Below are 18,067 nucleotides of genomic sequence, written 5' to 3'. Positions count from 1 at the left end.
TCCCGCAGACCGGAAACTGGCTGGATGGGTCGAGACAGCCAGGGCATCTAGACTCGTTAGGGAGGTCACGCAGTGTCTCGGATCCGTGGCCAGCGCAGGGCGGCGCCTGTCCCGTCGCTGTCTCCGTTGAGTGCCTTGTTCCCTGTCCAGGGACCTTGCGCAGAATCCCACCACAGTCACATCACCCGTGCAGGGTCAGCCAGACGCCACCCGACGCTGCCAGTGTGCCAATGTGCTTGCCTGACCCTCTCTTCAATCTTCAAGCTAGAAGCCAGTGGAACCCTGAAAAAGGCTAGCTTTCCACTGGCCCCCGGACTGCCCAGGTACCTACTCGCACTGCCAGGTTTCTCTTTGTCCGTGCTTCCCAGCGTTCCCTTCCATTGATTGCAGTGTAGTGTAGGGAGTGAGAACCTTGATAATCATGAAAGAGGCAGTCCCATCTAATTAGTGTACATACAGTCATCTACAGGAGAGAGTGCCTGGGCTTACTAAAAGCGTCTAAACCAACCCGGGAATTCGTCATCGAACCCTTACGGTGCACACTTCTCTCTCCATCACTCCCTCTCTCCGCCCCCGGCCGGAATCTTCCCTACAGCTCGGAACATAAGGCAGCTGACTGACTGACTGATATTTGCTCACCAGTCGCTAAGCGGCACTTTGTTTCGGTACCTGACCGGGAGTCTTGTCTATGCATGACAAGGAGGCAAGGGCTTTACCTCCCTCCAACAAAGCGTTTGAGCCGTCGGGTGTCTCTGCCTCCCCCTCCAGCCTACAACTCGACCCCAGGTGAACTCAGCGCTTTGTCCCATCATCTCGACTCAGCCATGCATATCGGAGAACCCACAGCGCATCATTTCTTGGCATCGTGCCCCCTGTCTTTGCTCTCTGCATGCTGGTTTGCTCAAAACTCACGACACCGCCCCTTGGTTTCCACCCAATAAAGCAGCTGCATTGGCCGCATTAGCCAGTGTGTTATCACCCGAACCAGGAAGAAGAAATGTTTCTTGCTGTCTTGAAATAATATCATTCTGCCACCTCGACACCTATGCCCCCAAGTCATAATATATGCAGTTTCCAGTCCTAAAGTTGTACAGGAACGAGTGCCGGCTGGCGCTCTTTTTCTCCCAGGCCCATTTCCAATTCAGCAACATGTCGTGGATTTCTCGCACGTACTTCTTCTCCGCCGTCGTCACGCTGTGTTCCACCTTGCGCCAGCTCTCCCCGTCGGACAAGCATGTGTCTCTGATGAGGTCCATAACTTGGTCCGTCGTCTCAACCGCCAGAATGGGCCCGTCGAGAAACGAGTGGACCAAGCTGGCGGCACTCACCTGTGCCTGTTCCACAACCGTTCTCCGATTGAACTTCTTGCTCCGTGTCTGCGCAATCAGCACGCGCACATCTTGCTCGTGGTGGATATCGGCCGCCGCGCTCGTCTCGGCTTGCTGAATGTTGCCTCTTGACCTGACCACAGCCTTGGAGTCGCGTTCCCGAACCTCAGCTCGCAGCCAGGAAAGCAACTGAGCCAAGGGCATGTCGACGTCTGGCGTGTCCTTCTTGTCCATCGTCTTCACCTTCAGTATCGCATCCTGCTTGATGACAATGATCCAAGCGTAGCCCTCGTCGCGATTGCGGGACAGCAAGTCTTCTGGCGATCGTGCGTCCTTTGCAAGCTCGGCGCTGATGTTGTGCGCCCAGAGTGTCTGCAGGATTTCTATTCCTGTGGATCGCAGGACTGCGGCGTCAAAACTAGCCACGAGGGCGTCGCACTGTTGGATATGTAAGCAATATGATCAATGATGAGCTAGAGGTCTACCATACCCTTCGTGTGGTATTGAAGATAGTATGGCTTTCTTCTTCCGACTTCTTCAGGAATGCCTTGCCGCCGCCTTTGGGGGGTCTGGAAAGTTTCTCCCAAGACAGGTTAAACCCGACGGCGTGGCGCTCTTCGTAATGGCTGCCAATCCTGGGGCGGTTTTCTCTGATGAGGCTGTCATATCGGCCACCTGCGGCGAATACATCCTTGACCTTCTTGTCGTAGAGACAGGAGAATAAGATTCCACCTGTGTAGAAGCTTTCCTTGAGACTGTTCAAAGGCATAACATAGATCTTGCTTGCAACACCGAGGCGCTTGGCATACTCCGAGACCTCTCTCAGGTGGGCCAGTGTCGATGAGGCTCGCTGATACATGTCAGTGCCTTCGAAGAGCGTCTTCAGCTTTGAAAATGCTTTGGATGGAGTATCTGTGTATTGTAAGCTTCCGGTTCCAACCGTGTAACTGGCTGTGACAAACCTCGAAAGTCGAATCGCTGTAGCTCATCGACGCTCGTAGCCGACAGGCCGACCAAGGGAGACCGCAACTGAGCCCTGATCTTCTGCCATGTCCAGTGGTGGATGTTCAGTTTGCTAAGGACATCTGCCGCTGCTCTTCGAGACCCGGACTCGACCCGGCAATAGTCAAAAATGAGTTGCAACAGGTCCGAATGCCCGAGATGGAAGCACATCTGGCTCGAGGATAGCGACGGGAATGTTCCGATGATTTCGTCTAGAACCTTCAGGACCTCTGCTTCCTTCAAGGCCAAATCCAAAGTATTGGTCGTAACAATATCGAAGTCGACCTCGCCGAGCATAAGAGGCTGTCCGGTGTCCCCTTTATCGCGGAAGATGTTGCCGAATGTAAAGGTTCGCTGGACGCCTGGGGTCCCACTGGCCTTGGCGAGCATTCTTGCGTGTCCCATTGTGAGATCGAACGGAAGTTGCAGGACTGTTCCGTTCGAGTCCAGTAGTCTCACCACATTGTCTGCGTAATGTGAAGACCGTGGGTAAAGACAGTTCCTTTGACATTCCAAAGCGCCGTGCCGACGGAATATGGATACCAATGTTTCCTTGACGATGCTTTGGTTCAATAAGTCTGCTTGGCTCGAATTTGTTTCATGCATGTCCCAGGCGTAGTCTTTGGCTTGTTCCAGTGGCCGAGAAAACAACGTCGACAACATCTTCTTGTAGTACGGCGAACTGGGATCTGCAAGGCCGGCCAAAGTGCGTCTGATGGTCTCGCTTTCCATCTGGACGGGGAGCTTTCCGCTTTGCAGCAACTCCGCACTAGATGGCCGCTCTCTTGGGTTGTGCGTCACCAATGCCAAGACAATCTCTGTTTGTATCCTTTCCGCTGGCTTGAAGTCCGAAGGAAGCTCCGGGCTAGGCCGCCGCAGCTTCTCAAGAACTTCGGCTCTTTGCATGCCTAACATCGGGGAGTAACACATTTCGAAGAAAATGATGCCCAAGGAATACATCTTCAGGCGCTGTCAGTACTGCAGGAACAAGAGGAAGCGAATGAAAGGCTGGGTAGATAGCACTTACATCAACTTTAGAACTATACGTCCCGCTGGATCCAGAGCGTACCTCCGGTGCCGCATAAGAGGTCGTACCGATGCTTCTGGTAATGTCGTCCGATTCCATGACGTTTGGGAGAGTCTTGTCGACGGCAAACTGACCGCTGGTGGCCAGGCCAAAATCTCCAATCTTGACGTTGTCCGTTCCATCGCTGCTGTGAGCAATGAATATGTTTTCCGGCTTCAGGTCTCGATGAACGATGCTCAGACCGTGAATATGGGCAAGACCCTCGAGTGTCTGCCGGAAAAGGCGCCATATTTCCGGTGTGTTTTGATAGAGTTTTCTGGTGATCAAGTCACGTAGTGTCTATTATTGCGAGTCAGACCGATTGCACAGCTGGGGAGTATCGACCCGTAGACAACAAAAATGGCTTACCCGTTTCTCGCAGTATTCCATGGAGATGTACAAGACGGTCCTAAAAGGTCGCTGGGAGCGGCCTCTTGCTCTCTTCAGGAGGTCCTTGCCCCGCAGGGCAAGCCCGACGGCCTGGCTGCTCTCCTCGTCATCAGAATCACTTTCTTCATCAGAGTCATCAGAGCCTTCCTCGTCATCGTCTTCGGAGTCCTCTTCAGCTTCTGAATCGTCATAGCCAAATTCGACCTGCGGATAGCCACTCGACGACATGAAGTCTAGGCCACCGGTGCTCGTTGCAAACTGTATCGCCGGGTCTTGAGAAATTGTCTCGCGGGAGTCCTCCGTGTTCATGTCTTCCGTAGATGTATCGCCCTCTGTGTCAGACTGGTCCGGGATTTCCTCGACCCAGGTGTTGTAATACCGAACGACAGCTGGATGGCTGAGTTGCGACAGAAGGCGAACCTCCTTCAATATTTCAGTCAAACTTGCCTGAGACCTTTGGCTGATCTTTTTGATGGCATAGATCTGTCCATCCAGCTTCTTCCTGGCCTTGACCACCTCACCGAATCCTCCTTTGCCCAGTCGGCCTTCTTCGTCAAAATCTTCCCGATATCTTGACGAAGTGAAGGTCCTATTCGTAGACTCACGTCTCAATCTCGGGGGTATCGGCGATAGGGAATTCAGGGAATGATAACTTGACATGATCGCGGGGCTATCCTCCACCACCACCGGCGCGTCTGTGGCAAGGAACTCACTGGAGCCAAGCTCAAAGGCGCGAGGGCGTTTCTTCGGGTCCGGCTTGAAGAATCTTGTGACCAATTCCTGCAACGGCCTCGAGAGCGACATGGAATCGGACACGGCAGAGGGTGAATGATACTTCTGAGGTACGTCAAGTCCAAAGATCATTTGCAAAAATACGATGCCAAATTCCCACATGTCCGTCTTCTGTGTATAATGAGGCTTGGACAGAGCCGCAGTCTCTGGTGGCAGCCAGTACGCCGACTTCGCAGAGCTCAGTCCCGGCGGTTCCTGCCCCTTGGAAGACATGTTGTGCAACTCTCTTTGATAACCTGCATCGGACAGCTTTGGCACAATTTCTCCGGTCTGCTCTCGGAAAAGTAGGACATTTCCTGCATGTATATCTTGATGGACCATTGATTTGTTGTGTAAAAAGTTGAGAGCATCCAAGAGATCCCGTGTCCAAGCACGCACCTTGCTGGTATCCAGCTGACCAGCGAGGTCGAGAAGTTCGGCTAGCGATCCCTTTTCAGCGCTGGGCGTGAGCACATTGACAGTCCAGAGGCTGGCCGACGTTTTCTCGGCAATGCTTTTCTCGCGCTCCACCCTGAAGTCCAAGACCTCAACCAAGTTTCGATGTCGGACCTGCTTGAGTGCTTCAAGTTGGCTCTCGAGGGACTGTATCTGCTTCTTGAACACAGAGTTATCCTTGGAAGCGGTGCGAAGAACGGTTTCCTTGAGCGCCAGGTTTGGGCAGTCCTGCCCGCTGCCAACAACGGGCCAGACCGAGAAGACAGATGAGACCGGGCCTTTGGCAACTTCAGACTTGCCAAAGACGGCCTGAAAGGCAATAATGTTTCCGGTTTTGTCAGTGGTATGACAAGGTCGGTCAAAGATGATGCGGCCAGTTTCGGGGCCGTTGGCGCCGTCCATCGTGTTGAGGGATGGCAGCCCGTTGGGGCGGTTCTTCTTGCGTGTCTCCTTTGCCTTGTCTTTCTGACGCTTCAACTCAACCTGCAACAAGCCACCGAGCACTCTTTCTTCTTCCTTGCTCTCCTCCTCTCTCTTGCGGTCCTCTTCTTCTTTCTGCTCCTGGGCTAGTTTGGCCAACAAGACCTCGTGAGCAGCTCTCTCCTCTTCCAGCGACGGCAACTCGAGGCCCTTCGCCTTCGCCTGGGCAGCGTCTTCAATGATGTCTCTGAGCCCCTCCACAATTCGATCCACCATCTCCTGCTGTTCAGTGGCAAAGAGCTTGGGCTGAGTCTCAAGGTACTTTTGAAGCTTGAACAGGGTTACCTCACGAAGGTCACCAGTGTTCTTCAAGGTCAAAAGCGGCGGGCTCTTGGGATAAGTGGCCGTCATCACAACGCCTAGCGTGACGGAAAAGTCCTCATCTGAAGAAGCCCTGATGTGAATGTCGAATGAAGGATCGGATTTCTGTCCGAGCATCAGCACCGCCTCTTGGCTGACGAAGGCCCTTTTAATGGAATTAATAGAATATCCTTACCTTCCAAGCACCCGGTGCCTCTGCATGCCTCACGAAATCCTCTCCATAAATGGCTTCAAGGGCGATGAGCTCGTTCTGCTGGAGCTCCTCATATTCAATTTTGCTGGCTGCCTCGGGACTCCTTGGCTTGAGTCCCGGGAAGCTTGAGTCATCTTCGTTTCTTTGCGGTAGGTCGATGGGCTTTTTCCACACCCCGGATGTTTTCCACGCCATATCGACGACGGGAAAATACCTGACGAATCACCACAGCGCGAGCCGTGACAGTCCGTTACGGGAAAGCCATGTTGGTAAGCTGGGCAACGTAGTTATCAAATTCTGAATATGTAGGGGTGATGGGCTAGAAAAGAAGAAAAAGACCAACCAATTCTGGCCGACTAATTAGCATCGACGGCTGGCGGCCTGATGCGCTGTCACAGTATGGCACATAGCGCCCCCGGCACCAGTTTGGAAGTGGGGGAGTTTCGGATGATAGGCGGTGCCCCTCCACTGATGACGCCTATCGTCTTAGTGCTTTTTGCAGTGGGCCATGTCACCCAAGGTTCTGAAAGCCATGGAGGCGACGAGCATTGGGTGACTGTGCGAGAATTGTAACATTTAACTGTGCGGGACCGACGGACGAACCACGGACGCGCCGTCCATTTGTGGTAACAAAGTAAACAACGGGAGCCACATTCTGCCCGCCGCGGTCAGATCACCCAACAGCAAACTAATTAATACCCAGCAGGACACGAGCGCATGTGATGCGATCTCGTCAACCGAACTCCGCGCAACTTCAAACACGTCCAATCCCCCGCGCAAACCCCTCCCACTGGCACAATACTCTTCCTCTAGCGAAAAGGAGCCCACGAAGCTAGGATGCTGGGCTGGGTTCTGAGACGAGGGTTGGATGGCGCGTCTGGAGGAAACAAGGCGGCCGCGGGTGAGAAGAGCCAGCGCGGCCTTTTAAACCAGACCATACGGGTTTGCTGACCTCGTGATAGATGACACAACGCAAATTGAGCAGCCGGACACGCCCGCGCCCGTATTTGCTGCTCGCGCGCTGAAAAGTGCCATTTTCGGAACACCTGCGCGACCTGACGACGACACCACTGCCAACATGGCGCATCGCAGGGACGCAGACGATTCCGATGCCGATTCGAGGACGCCGTTGAAACCGCAAGGGATCCTCCTGACTCCTGGGACTGGAACCTCACGACGGAAGCGCGTCTCCTTCGGACACGATGTACTAGACAACAAGAAGGGCAAGGGCAAAGATGTCGACGAGCGACCCGGAAAGTTTCCCAGCAGTTTTGTGGCCTCGGATGGCGACTCTGCGAGCAAACGCACCAAGTTGACGGAGACAATGGAAAACTCTCGACGGACCAAGGCGACGGCGAGCTCACGAGAGAGCCAACAAGCACGCCCTCGCCTACCTAGAGGCGATGATGCGGAGGATGAATGGGAAGAAGCCGACGATGACCACTGCGCACACGACGTCACGATTGACCTTAACGAGCCTCACTCGCGGTCGGGCAAGTACTGGAAGACGGAATTCGAACAATATCACCAGGACGCTAAGGTCGAGATGGAGAAATTACTCAAGTACAAGCAGCTAGCGAAGTCATACGCCAAAATGAAGGACGCCGAGGCCATCGACTTGAATGCCAAACTCAGAGAGGAGCAAGACAAAGTCGCCGAGATGGAGAAGAAAATTGCCGAAATGGCGGCGCAGATAGCTTCAAAGCGCACCGGTGGCGAGGAAAGGGACAATCCCCAACTGATGAAGGACTTAGCCAAGCAGACTGCCGTGGCTGTTGAATACAGAACACAGGTCAAGGAGCTGGCAGCGCTACTAGAAAACCGCGAGGACGATGAGGGGGATGCGCGAAGCAGACGGCGGCGGCAAGCAGCCTCTCCGCGGACGCAAAAGACGTTGATTGAAACGCAGCGCGAATTGAGAAAGGCTAGAGCTCAAGTCAAGGAGAACGGTCAGCTCCGAGAGGAAGTCGAGCGATTGAAATCCGACCTGCTTTTTGCTGAGCAACGAGCAAATAAGCTTGCCGAGGAGAACAAACGGCTTGCAGAAGAACGACCTCTGCAGGACAAGAAAAACTCAACACCAAGCACCCAGGTGGACGAGTTGAGAGAGGCGTCTCGGCAGAAAGACGAAGAGCTGCGCAAGCTCAAGTCCGACTTTGACGCCTACAGGTCGGATGCCGAAGCTACGCAAGAAGATACCCGGCGCATCTTGGAAAAGGCGACCGACAAGATCAACGAGCTCAAGAGGGAGATTAAGACGCTCAAGGCGGGGTCGGTTGATGTGCCCAAGGCCAAGGTAACGGCCAAGTCTTCGTCAGACCGAGAACCTGTTGAGAGGGAACACCGTTCTCAAGCGAATGATCGCTTTGGGACGACCGATAAACCCCGTAAACCCTCCGTTGACACAGGCCGGCGGAGCCTCGACCTGGTGGAATCGCTCGGCAAGAAACTCAATGAGTCCAAGTCCCTCAATCTCCGGGACAAATATCAAGAAGATGCCGATTCGATTTCATCGGAGGAAGAATTCCAACGGGAGACCGTGACCCGCCCCAAGTCTGACATTATCTCCAACCGGGTCAACTTGGACAAGCCTAAGTGGCGGCCATTCATCCCAAGATCGCCTCGCAACAGGGCATACCTCGGAGCCGACCTAAACGAGCGAATTGTAAGCTCAAGCGAGATTCCATCAGGGACGACGCCGGCACCGCGACACAGATTCGCCAGCAAGGAGAATAACCCGCCCATCGACCTGTTGCACGATCGGTTTGCTCGGCTTGGCATGCCCGAAAACGAGGCTAGCACGATGATGGCGGCGAACATGTCAAAGAGCACTCTGCCACCCGAGAGGCGGGCCGCAGCAATAGCACGGATAGAACAGAGAAAGGCTGATAGGAGGCGCGCAACGGCAAGCCAGAACAAGGAGAATATGCGACCTTAGCGCTGACGGGTATTTGCTTGCGGGCGGTCATGTCCTCGCCCTTCTGCTTTGGAGTTTGGTTGTAGGAACAGGATTCAGGCATTGTACTAGTAGTTTTGGGCACAATGTATAGCATGGCGTCTGGGGTATCAAATCAACTGGGAAGATTCAACCCGTTCCAACAACATCCTCCCCACCTTGTTCCTCCAGTCTTTGTTTCTAGTTTTTTTACTGTTTTTTAATATGGGGGGCTCTTCGTAGCCAAATTACGCGCTAAGGGTTCCCTTGGTGCTAGGCACTTCTCCCTCCTTGCCCGCAACGCGGCTTGTGGCCATCTTGATGGCAACAGCCAGAGCCTTGAAGGCGCTCTCGGCACGGTGGTGGTCGTTCTCTCCCCTCAAGCAGTCGACGTGCAGGGTAACTCTGGCGCCCTGGGCAAAGCTCTGGATGCAGTGAGGGATCATCTCGCAGCTCAGGTCGCCAATCTTCTCTCTGCGGAGTCCGAGCTCGACAACGCTGTAGGGTCGGTTCGACAGGTCGACGACTGCGCGGGAAAGGGCCTCGTCGAGAGGGGCGTATGCGAAGCCGAAGCGGGCAAGGCCAGTCGCGCTGCCGAGGGCGTTGGCAAAGGCGTAGCCGAGAGCTATGCAGACATCCTCAGCGGTGTGATGGTCGTCGACTGTTGAGCAGGTCAGTCAGTGTAAGCGGGAGAACCCCGCGATCGCGGGACGCTGCCGGGGGGGTTGGACGAACTGTGCAGGTCGCCCTTGCAGGCGAGGGCCAGACTCCAGCCAGCGTGCTTGGAGAGGGCGTGGAGCATGTGGTCGAGGAAGCCGATGCCCGTGTTGACGCTGATCGTCTGGGACTTGCTCGACTGCGAGGCGTGCTCGGTGACGGCCGCGGTGAGCCTCGAATCGGTCTCGGGTGGGAATGCCCCGCCATCGAGATTGAGTGCCAACTGAATCTTGGTCTCGTTCGTATCGCGGGCAAGAGCGGCCCATCTGGGGGGGTGGGAAGTGGAAGACATGGCTGATATAGCTATAGAGGGTAGGTGGTCGCACTAGAAGGGGTATCTCTCAAATACGGGCTCTGGTTTCGTGAATATCGCGGGTTCCGGGCAATTTAGCAGAGAATATTTTGGTACTTTATTTTATTTTATTTGAGTCACTTGTCATCGGGCCGCCGTCCGTCGGTCGGAGCTGCTGCTCTTGCAGCGCTCAACTCCAGCATGGTGGCGGTGGAGGGGCTTTGCGTGGGGCATTGGCCAATCAATGCCCGGCAACTGTCAGCGACCACAGAGGCCGCAGCGACGCTGCCCCGAGGTTTTACACCGCTTAGGCCCACCGGGGAGTGATGGAGGCTGCCCCAGCGGCAGAAAAAAGTGTAGAAAAACCCGAGGTTGGAGAGCTTCTTTGTCTTTCTAGCTTAATAAAAATCCTCCAGAGAGGACACGGGTCAGAAACATGACCAGCACCAACACATCAGCGCTGCAGCCTGATCAACGGTGTCTCATTGGTGCTCTCCCACACAATCCCTTCCGCTGCAGATAAAATAGGCACCTGCCAATTGCAAGTTGCCAACTGCATCACCACCTTTCCCTACTTACTCAGCCCGTTCCACCACACTGGAATAGCTTCTGGATTCTTTGAGCCTTGACAAGATGTCGGAGCTTTTGGATGTCTACTGGCAAGCGCCGCCCGTCGCAAGGTAAGCTTTTATCACTCTCACACGTCCTGTCTCCGACGCATTGTACTAACTCATTCTCTCAGAACCTTTGCGGCAGCCACTTTCGTCACGTCTCTGTCCGTCCTGTTGGGCATCGTGAAGGGCTACTGGTTCATCTTCCTACCTGATTTCCTCTTCCAGTTCCCGCCTCAAATATGGCGTCTGGGGACCAATTTCCTGCTCACCGGCCCCCAACTCGGCCTGCTCTTTGACACGTACTTCCTGTACAACTACCTGTCGGCCCTCGAGGTCGGCAACCCCAGGTTCTCGAGACGCGAGGATGTCATCTGGTATCTCATGTTTGTGTGCACCGTCATCACGGTAAGTTCCATTGCCAATCATCGCTGCCTCCTCGGCGGCAGCCCACCCGTATCACGGTGCCCTCGGGAAAGTTCCTTCACACAATGCACGCGAGAAATCTCTTGCTACAAAATTCTGTCACCTCATAATATCTGCCCGCATAGTGGATACCCACAGCTATAGCGGTTCCTGGAAATGAGGAAGAGTACCCCTGCGGCGCGGCCTGTCCACTTTCGCTTTGCGGATATGGCTCGTGGCGTGGGCATGGTGGGATGTCTTATGGATGGCTCGTGCAGCGTTTTCAATGTTGCTCGAGTGGTTTTATTAGCGCCCTACATTTTACCACCCAAACCTTTGGGTTTTTTCCTTTTGTGTTCCATCTGTTTTGCTACAAAACAGCTATCCAGCTTTCGGCCGGGAAGCATGGGCTAATATCGCACAGGCGCTCTGCACCTACCTCATGGGCGGAGGAGCCTTCCTGCCGGCGTTGATTCTCGCCTTGTGCCGTACCGTCACCCAGGACCAGCGCGGGATGAAGGCCAACTTTTACTTCGTCACCATCCCCGCGCAGCTCACACCCTTCTGCATGATCCTCGTGTCGCTCCTGTTCCCCGGAGGCTACTATACCGCTATGCTCCAGAGCATGGGCTTCTTGGCTGCCCACCTGTACGATTTCCTGTCCAGGGTGTGGCCCGAGTTCAGCGGCGGCCGCAACTTGATCCCCACGCCCGCCTTCCTGTCTCGCCTCGTGCAGACCCCGAGAATGCAGCAGCGCGGCCATGGCACTGCCATTCGCGGCGGAGCCTCGGCCCAGGGCCAGGCTTCTGGTAGCAGCACCGGATCGTCTGCAGGCAATGGAGTTCTGCCCGACTCGTGGCGGACCATGGGGCCTGGACGCCGTCTGGGTTAAGACGTCATGAAATTATGATAGTCTATCTCGCGTACGTGGTGTATGTGTACGATACTCGGTAGATAAAATACCATTGCATTACGAATATAGTATCATATTCGTCTCAGATTTCTCGCTCAGTTTGGTTTTCCTGTCGCCGCAGGTGTTCGTTCCCACTCGCTGAATATGTACAAAGTTCCCTCCCTCCCCAACCCAATCCTGAACTCCAGCAGGGAAAACGAAAGAATAAAACCGGTTACCGCCTCCTCCCTACCAAAAAAAAGTCCTTATTTGGTTGGCTAAATAAAAATTACCCTGCGCCGGAATCCGCCGCCCCTGTGGCCGAAATAAATAAAGAGTCTATCCTATCCTGTCCTATCCTATCCGTAAAGCGTGCTCTTGCCGCTCCGAATGGGCATGTCGCCCTCGTAATCCGTGGGGTCTTCCCTCACCGGCGCCACATGGGAGATGACGGCGCGGCCGGCCAGTGGCCGGTCCCTGAACCTCTCCTCATGGAAGGCCAGGGGCTGCGAGATCTTCATCTCGCCGCGGTCCGCCACGGGCGTCGCGCCCTCGACGACGATCTGCGGCGGGGAGTACTGCTTGGGCACGCGGATGCGCGGGACCGAGGGCAGGGTGAGGGACGGTATTCTCCTCGACTGCTTCCGGCCCGGGGGCCCTCCCGGAGGCGGCGGCGGGATCGACGTCATGGCGGCCGCCGCGGCGCCGCCGTCGTTGCGTGATGTCTGCGTCCGCGCCGGCGACGGGGTCCGAGACGCGGCGGCCGGCGGTGGCCTGACGGTACTTGAGCCGGCCTCGTTGGCGGCGTTCAGATACGTCTGCAGCGCGTACGCGTCCGGGGTGTTGGTCTTCCGTGGGTTCGGCGGCGAGGGTGTTGTGGTGCGGATCGACTGGCGGCTCATGGCCCGGGGGATGTAGGCCGGGTGCGTGGGGAGAGCGCTGCCGGGCCCGTGGAAGCCCGAGTGGGGGTCAAAGTTGTATTGCGCGAGGTCGCGCCCTGCCTGGATGTCTTGCTCCAGCTTGTCGTAGTAGTCGGCGTTGTTGTGGAAGTTTTGCTTCTCCTGCAGCTCGTAGTTGTACGAGTTGACGGACGATGATTTCTTGTGGTCGGCGATGGGCATGTAGGGGCTCTTGTTGATGGCAGTGAAGGAGCTGTTGTGGCTCCTGGGCGGCATGGGGGGGAGACCCGCCTCGTCCTGTATCCTCTGCTTCCGCTGCTTGCGGCAGTAGATAATGAAGAGGCAGATGGCTCCGACGAAGACGAGCCCGCCGCCCACGGCGATGCCCACGATGGTGCCGAGGGTCATCGTTGTCGCGGAGGCCCCGCCATCTCCCGGCATCGTCGTGTTTGCGATCGGCTCGGTGATGTTGACCGCCTCGGTGGAGAAGAGCTGGCCGGTCAGGCCGATGAGGTTCCCGTTGGTGGGCTTTTGCTGGCAGCCAGCCTTGAGAGCAATCAAGACTAAGGTAGGGGGTCAGTATGTTTCTATGGAATGGGGGGCTCGCGTGACCTCTTACAGTTTGAGAGATAGCTCTGGCTATCGCTTGACTGTAAACACCGCACACAAGACCACCAGTTCGAGCTTGAGAACCTATCCCCATCAGCCGTGCAGTAGTCGTATGCTGTGCTAGCATCCGGTGTTGTAAGAGCAGCTGTCAAGGCACTCTTGAGTGGCCGGCAAGCACTGTTGATGATGCACGGAGAGTTGATGTGGGAGATGGCATCCGGAAAATCGAAGATGCAGACATCTACTGCATACCGAATGTTGTCTAGATAATTCCAGGTTAGTCAAACGTTTCTGAGTGATGCTTGTCTGTCCGTCTCCATAGTAAGGTCTTACAGAGGAACCATGCGGCATCGTTTTCCGCTCCCTTGGTTGCCTGGCTCTTTTGCAGGCAGTTTATGCAGTTCTTGAACTTGATTCCCGTGCCGGTCGAGTGGTATTGGTCATTTTCGCAGACGATATCTGATGAATTCGTGCCTGATGTCGTCGTATCGATTGCCGTCCCGTTTGGCCCACCCAAACACAAGGCCGCACAGTCCGAGTCGGGTGTAACCTCGAGCGAGCAGACAGCCGTGGCAAACGAGAAGGCGAGAAAGAGATTCCGCAGAGATGGAGAAGTCATGATGGGCTGCATTACGCTGGCCTATGCCGCGAAGGGGAGGCGAGTAGGGGAGAGGGTGATCGGATTAGGAGAGGCTCGGGTAACCTGGGCAGCATGGCATATCACTCTTGACTTGTGACCTGGAAGTTGAGATGACGAGACTCTATCCGCGAGGAAACTCGGACAGAATGACTATCAAGCAAGAAGTCAAAGCCCATCTTGTCAAGATCCGGCATTGCCTCTGCGGGACCCATTGCAGATATATTCCCGGGTCGAATAGGTAGCATTGCGGCACGGCTCTCCCATGCTACCTACCTACGTGCTAGACAGGCAGGCGGCTCTGCAGCTGCAAGCATTGCTACCGTAATGTAAAGGCTGGTCTATTTTTGAGTGTGTGGTGTAGCTACGTGTGCACCGGAAGCCGGTGAAAAACAAAAAAAGACCAAATGTGAGTCCGTGGACGGCAAAGCTTCCCAGTCGTGCATGTTTCTCCAGATCGCCAGGCGGGGCGGGATTCTCGAGCTGAGAATAGCCCAGCCAAGATGGAGCGGGTACGGCCAAGTCCAATGAGACGGCGCATAGCCTGAACCCCGGACGGTGTAATCGCGCCCAGGCTCGAACACGGCGAATGGGAGGGCGAGAAGCAGGAATCCCGCAGCGCCAAATAAATGTATGTCGAGCCGGGGGCTAGAGGAAACGAGCGATGCTCAGTGGTCGGCGGGGAGGGAGATGGGAAGTTGAAACGGGGAAGGGCAGGATTGAGTGGTTTTGCAGGCGCCGGCCAGGCATGCGGCCACCTTCCCTTGGGCAGAGTCCCCTGTCGTCCAGGAAGGTTCGACCAGCCATTTAGCGGCCGTCTTCCCGCCCAATGGCCCCCATCTTGACGGCTTGGCTGAGCTTAAGGTCGCCTGGCAGCGGGGAAATCAGACCACCCAAGACATGGCCGAGATTGCCACGCGACTAAGGATCTCGGAGGCACACTTGGATTTCTTCCGTCTGCTCCGCCGTCGGGTCTGGACAGTGATCCACGGGCGTCGACATGACGGGCCTTGATGACCTAAAACGAAAAACAAAATGGTACAGCCAGCTTGTCTTTCAACCCACAGCATTGGGAACAACGGGGGAAAGGTTCCCAACTTTGGTTGCAGGAGGAATGGCCTAATTTCTCACGAGAGTTGGAACCGCACATGCCTCTGGTTTGACCGCGTCTATCGGCCAACGACAGAAGGAATCTTCGGCTGGAGGTTGCCGTTGCCGCATGGACTGGATGGCCCGGTGCAACTCTTCCGGCTGCTGTGTGCTAAGGCGGCGGATCCGGGTAACCACACCAAAACTAGCTCTCATTTGCTTCGGCACCCTGTTTGGCTGTCACCTGCAGGCGAATTTCCATGAATAGTACCCAGTGTGATAGTGGCTGCATGCAACCAACCACCTCCAAGCTCCAGCAACTGAGAGGGGGTGACTTCCCGTCATTTGCGCGAACACCTCCATCTTAACGGGACACGACAATCACTGCGTTTGAACTGGGTAACAGAGTATGATTCTGATTGTTTCGTTGCATTATGATTCTGCATTGCTTCTTGCATCGGATATCACCCTCCAGGTCTAGAAGTGTTGCCGTGCGTTCGTTTCGTCCCTGCTTGGGGGTTATAAAAGACCATCCACCCTCTTCCCGCCTGCCCAGTCTGGTAGCACATGTTTTTATTTTCCTGGGCTGGGTATGAATATTGCTCGACTAAAGACCATCCTACGCAACCCTTTGCGGAAGTCACCGAACGCTACCCCAGGATCCCACGCTCCTCCTCCAAGACACAAGGGATCTCGACTCCTAGGTGTGTTGCGCTTTCTGCCTCAGGGTGTGCGTTCCCTTGGCGGCCCTCAATGTTTCCTTCGCGACAGCAGCCTCTTGTCAGGTAGGGCTTATCATCACTCGCCTACAGTGCTCTCCCCCAACGGGCCCTTGCATGGTTGTTGTCACAGGGCAGAAGTCAGGTCGCGTCCTTGGGCCTAACTCTGTGATCAGAACTGTGCTACAGCAAACATAGTTCTTGGCTCCCAATCAAACCTTGGCTATATAGTGCTGATGCGGTGCAAAGGTTTGCCGTATGGTCTGTGACTGCAACAATCACTTTAACTGCCAAAGGTTTACCAATGAGCCTTTAGTCGCGGGCATCCTCAACTTCACCAGTTCAGCGGCTGAGGACGTGATTATCCTCTTGCGAGGCTGGCCACCGAGGCTCGTTGCATGTGCCAGACAACAGAGCAACCTCAAGATGTTGCCGTGTTTCTTGATGTGGTGAATGTTTGTTTCAAACGGCCTAGCCGGCGTACCTTGCTGGATTGCATGTGGCGTAGAGCTGTTCTGGACCCCAGAACGCCGTCGTACACTATATCTAAATCTTCTCCGGGACACAATCCGCAGATTGGAATGCTGACGTCCTCCCTGTCAACCTGCGAGACCTGTTTGCTAGGTTGGGGATGCTCCAGGTGCGCTTTTGCTGGCTATATACAAGCGGAGTTGCCTCGGCCATTTCGATGTGTTTGTGACTCTATCCGCCTTACGTCCTAGTATGTCCCACACTCGTAAAGGGGTAGTTTGTGTCGTACACTGGCCATTTTCAAGCTTCACGAACCGTGATTTCACTCCGAGTCGGAAATTGAGTCCTACTCAACCAACACTTTGACCATGCAGTTGACGTTCTCGTGGCTTATGTTACCAACCCTCCGCTTGTCTAATACTCAAGACGGCCGAGATATTTAAGAGCCGGCATGTGGTCACTTGGACGAAAGTATCATGGGCATCAAGTCACGGAAAGAACCAGAACAGCCATGGCACTCAAATCGATCATCGCCGTCGCCACACTCGCTCTGCGAGCCTTCGCCTCGCCAGTTGAGCCACCTCAGCCCCAGGACGCCGAGGACTGGGCCCTCCTGTACTTCCGGCGTGCTTGCTCGGATGACCAGGGCCGATGCAGCTACAGCTTCCTCGTCTCTGAAGACCCAGCCAAGGCACCCAAGTTTTGCAGCTTCGACATCGATGCCGCCAATGGGCTTCCTGCCTACCAAGTTGACTTCTCCCTCGCAAAGTGCTCAGGGGCGGCCGAGTACAGCGTCAACGGGGGCTGGGATGAGCGCGGGTTCGTCACGCTGACCGTCATCAACGACGAGAGGAACCTCCTGTCCTTCTTCGCCTTCACGGACGAGGAGCTGGCGCATGGCGTCGAGGCTGTGCCCCGGCATTCCAAGGTCTTCATCCATCCAATCCCCGTCAAGCGGGAGGCGGCAGAGGAGGAGTCCCAACAAGGCCTCGCGTACGCCGCGGAGTGGAAGCTTGTGGACGTTGTAAGATGTGAGTCGAGGTCCTGCGTCGCCCGCCCTGGGCCGACTTGCTGATGATTTCGTACAGACGAGTTCAACCGAGGAACCCCTTTCAGCGAGTTGCTCATCATGAGATTCGATATCGAGAGCGGCGATGAGCCGGCCGAGAGCTGCCACCTCCAGGTACCGTTGTACGAAGGGACTCGGTCACTTGGCAAGAGCTTCTACGGTCGAGAGTGCAGTACAGGAGGCTGGAAGGTTTCCTGGGGCCACAACGAGGCCACAGATGAGGCCGTCATGACCCTCATCAAGTAAGGAAAAATATACCATGTTGGCCCGGACCATACTAATGCAACTGGGCAGCAAAAACCATGACAGACATGCATACTTCGGTTTCAACCAAGTCAGCAGCAATGTCGTACTTGGCGCCAACGGGCCAAATCCTACGTGGCCATTAGTCTCATAAACTGTCAAGCACGGTTGTTCAATAATAAAAGGCAAAGTTATTGCCGTGGGGGCATACATCTGTTGTCCCTGGGAATACCTGCGGTGATCGGCTTGCGAGCACATGGTATTAAACATGGGCAGGAGAGTTGGACTCACAGTTTGCAGAGAGACCTTCATCTCGATAGACATCGTAAAAGGCAGTGACTATGTTGTATCTGGAGCCTGGATCCTAAACCCGATGAACCCATACCGAATATACAATTGAAACGATGAAACTGGATTTATTTCCCATAATCAAGCAAGTTACTCGCTGCACACTCGTGAAATCATTTCTCGA

The 18,067-nt window shown here is 55.1% G+C and overlaps 6 protein-coding genes across 6 annotated transcripts; 3 read left to right on the top strand and 3 right to left on the bottom strand.

Annotated features, from left to right (window-relative positions):
• Window positions 1–1,043: 1,043 nt before the first annotated feature.
• EsH8_III_000741 (serine/threonine-protein kinase GCN2) lies at window positions 1,044–6,202 on the bottom strand (the record flags this gene model as incomplete). Its single annotated transcript, XM_083262466.1, has 6 exons — window positions 1,044–1,766; window positions 1,819–2,240; window positions 2,291–3,290; window positions 3,358–3,696; window positions 3,766–5,919; window positions 5,990–6,202. The coding sequence occupies 6 exons, from the start codon at window positions 6,200–6,202 to the stop codon at window positions 1,044–1,046; spliced, it is 4,851 nt and encodes a 1,616-aa protein (XP_083122953.1).
• Window positions 6,203–6,844: 642 nt separating this feature from the next.
• Window positions 6,845–8,945, top strand: EsH8_III_000740 (spindle pole body formation-associated protein-domain-containing protein; the record flags this gene model as incomplete). Its single annotated transcript, XM_083262465.1, has 2 exons — window positions 6,845–6,908; window positions 6,970–8,945. The coding sequence occupies 2 exons, from the start codon at window positions 6,845–6,847 to the stop codon at window positions 8,943–8,945; spliced, it is 2,040 nt and encodes a 679-aa protein (XP_083122952.1).
• A 245-nt stretch (window positions 8,946–9,190) lies between these two features.
• Window positions 9,191–9,951, bottom strand: EsH8_III_000739 (imidazoleglycerol-phosphate dehydratase HIS3; the record flags this gene model as incomplete). The annotated part of the gene is made up of 2 exons (XM_083262464.1): window positions 9,191–9,603; window positions 9,678–9,951. 2 exons carry the CDS (start codon window positions 9,949–9,951, stop codon window positions 9,191–9,193), a joined length of 687 nt encoding a protein of 228 aa, XP_083122951.1.
• A 633-nt stretch (window positions 9,952–10,584) lies between these two features.
• On the top strand, window positions 10,585–11,859 carry EsH8_III_000738 (Der1-like family-domain-containing protein; the record flags this gene model as incomplete). Its single annotated transcript, XM_083262463.1, has 3 exons — window positions 10,585–10,631; window positions 10,694–10,970; window positions 11,392–11,859. The coding sequence occupies 3 exons, from the start codon at window positions 10,585–10,587 to the stop codon at window positions 11,857–11,859; spliced, it is 792 nt and encodes a 263-aa protein (XP_083122950.1).
• Window positions 11,860–12,218: 359 nt separating this feature from the next.
• On the bottom strand, window positions 12,219–13,986 carry EsH8_III_000737 (uncharacterized protein; the record flags this gene model as incomplete). The annotated part of the gene is made up of 3 exons (XM_083262462.1): window positions 12,219–13,321; window positions 13,378–13,629; window positions 13,701–13,986. The coding sequence occupies 3 exons, from the start codon at window positions 13,984–13,986 to the stop codon at window positions 12,219–12,221; spliced, it is 1,641 nt and encodes a 546-aa protein (XP_083122949.1).
• Window positions 13,987–16,794: 2,808 nt separating this feature from the next.
• Window positions 16,795–17,749, top strand: EsH8_III_000736 (uncharacterized protein; the record flags this gene model as incomplete). Its single annotated transcript, XM_083262461.1, has 3 exons — window positions 16,795–17,314; window positions 17,372–17,594; window positions 17,647–17,749. The coding sequence occupies 3 exons, from the start codon at window positions 16,795–16,797 to the stop codon at window positions 17,747–17,749; spliced, it is 846 nt and encodes a 281-aa protein (XP_083122948.1).
• Window positions 17,750–18,067: the final 318 nt, after the last annotated feature.

This window comes from Colletotrichum jinshuiense, chromosome 3 (genome assembly GCF_051148585.1).
Source record: "Colletotrichum jinshuiense chromosome 3, complete sequence".
Classification (NCBI taxonomy): Eukaryota; Fungi; Ascomycota; class Sordariomycetes; order Glomerellales; family Glomerellaceae; genus Colletotrichum; species Colletotrichum jinshuiense.
This window is presented reverse-complemented; position numbering and strand designations above follow the sequence as displayed.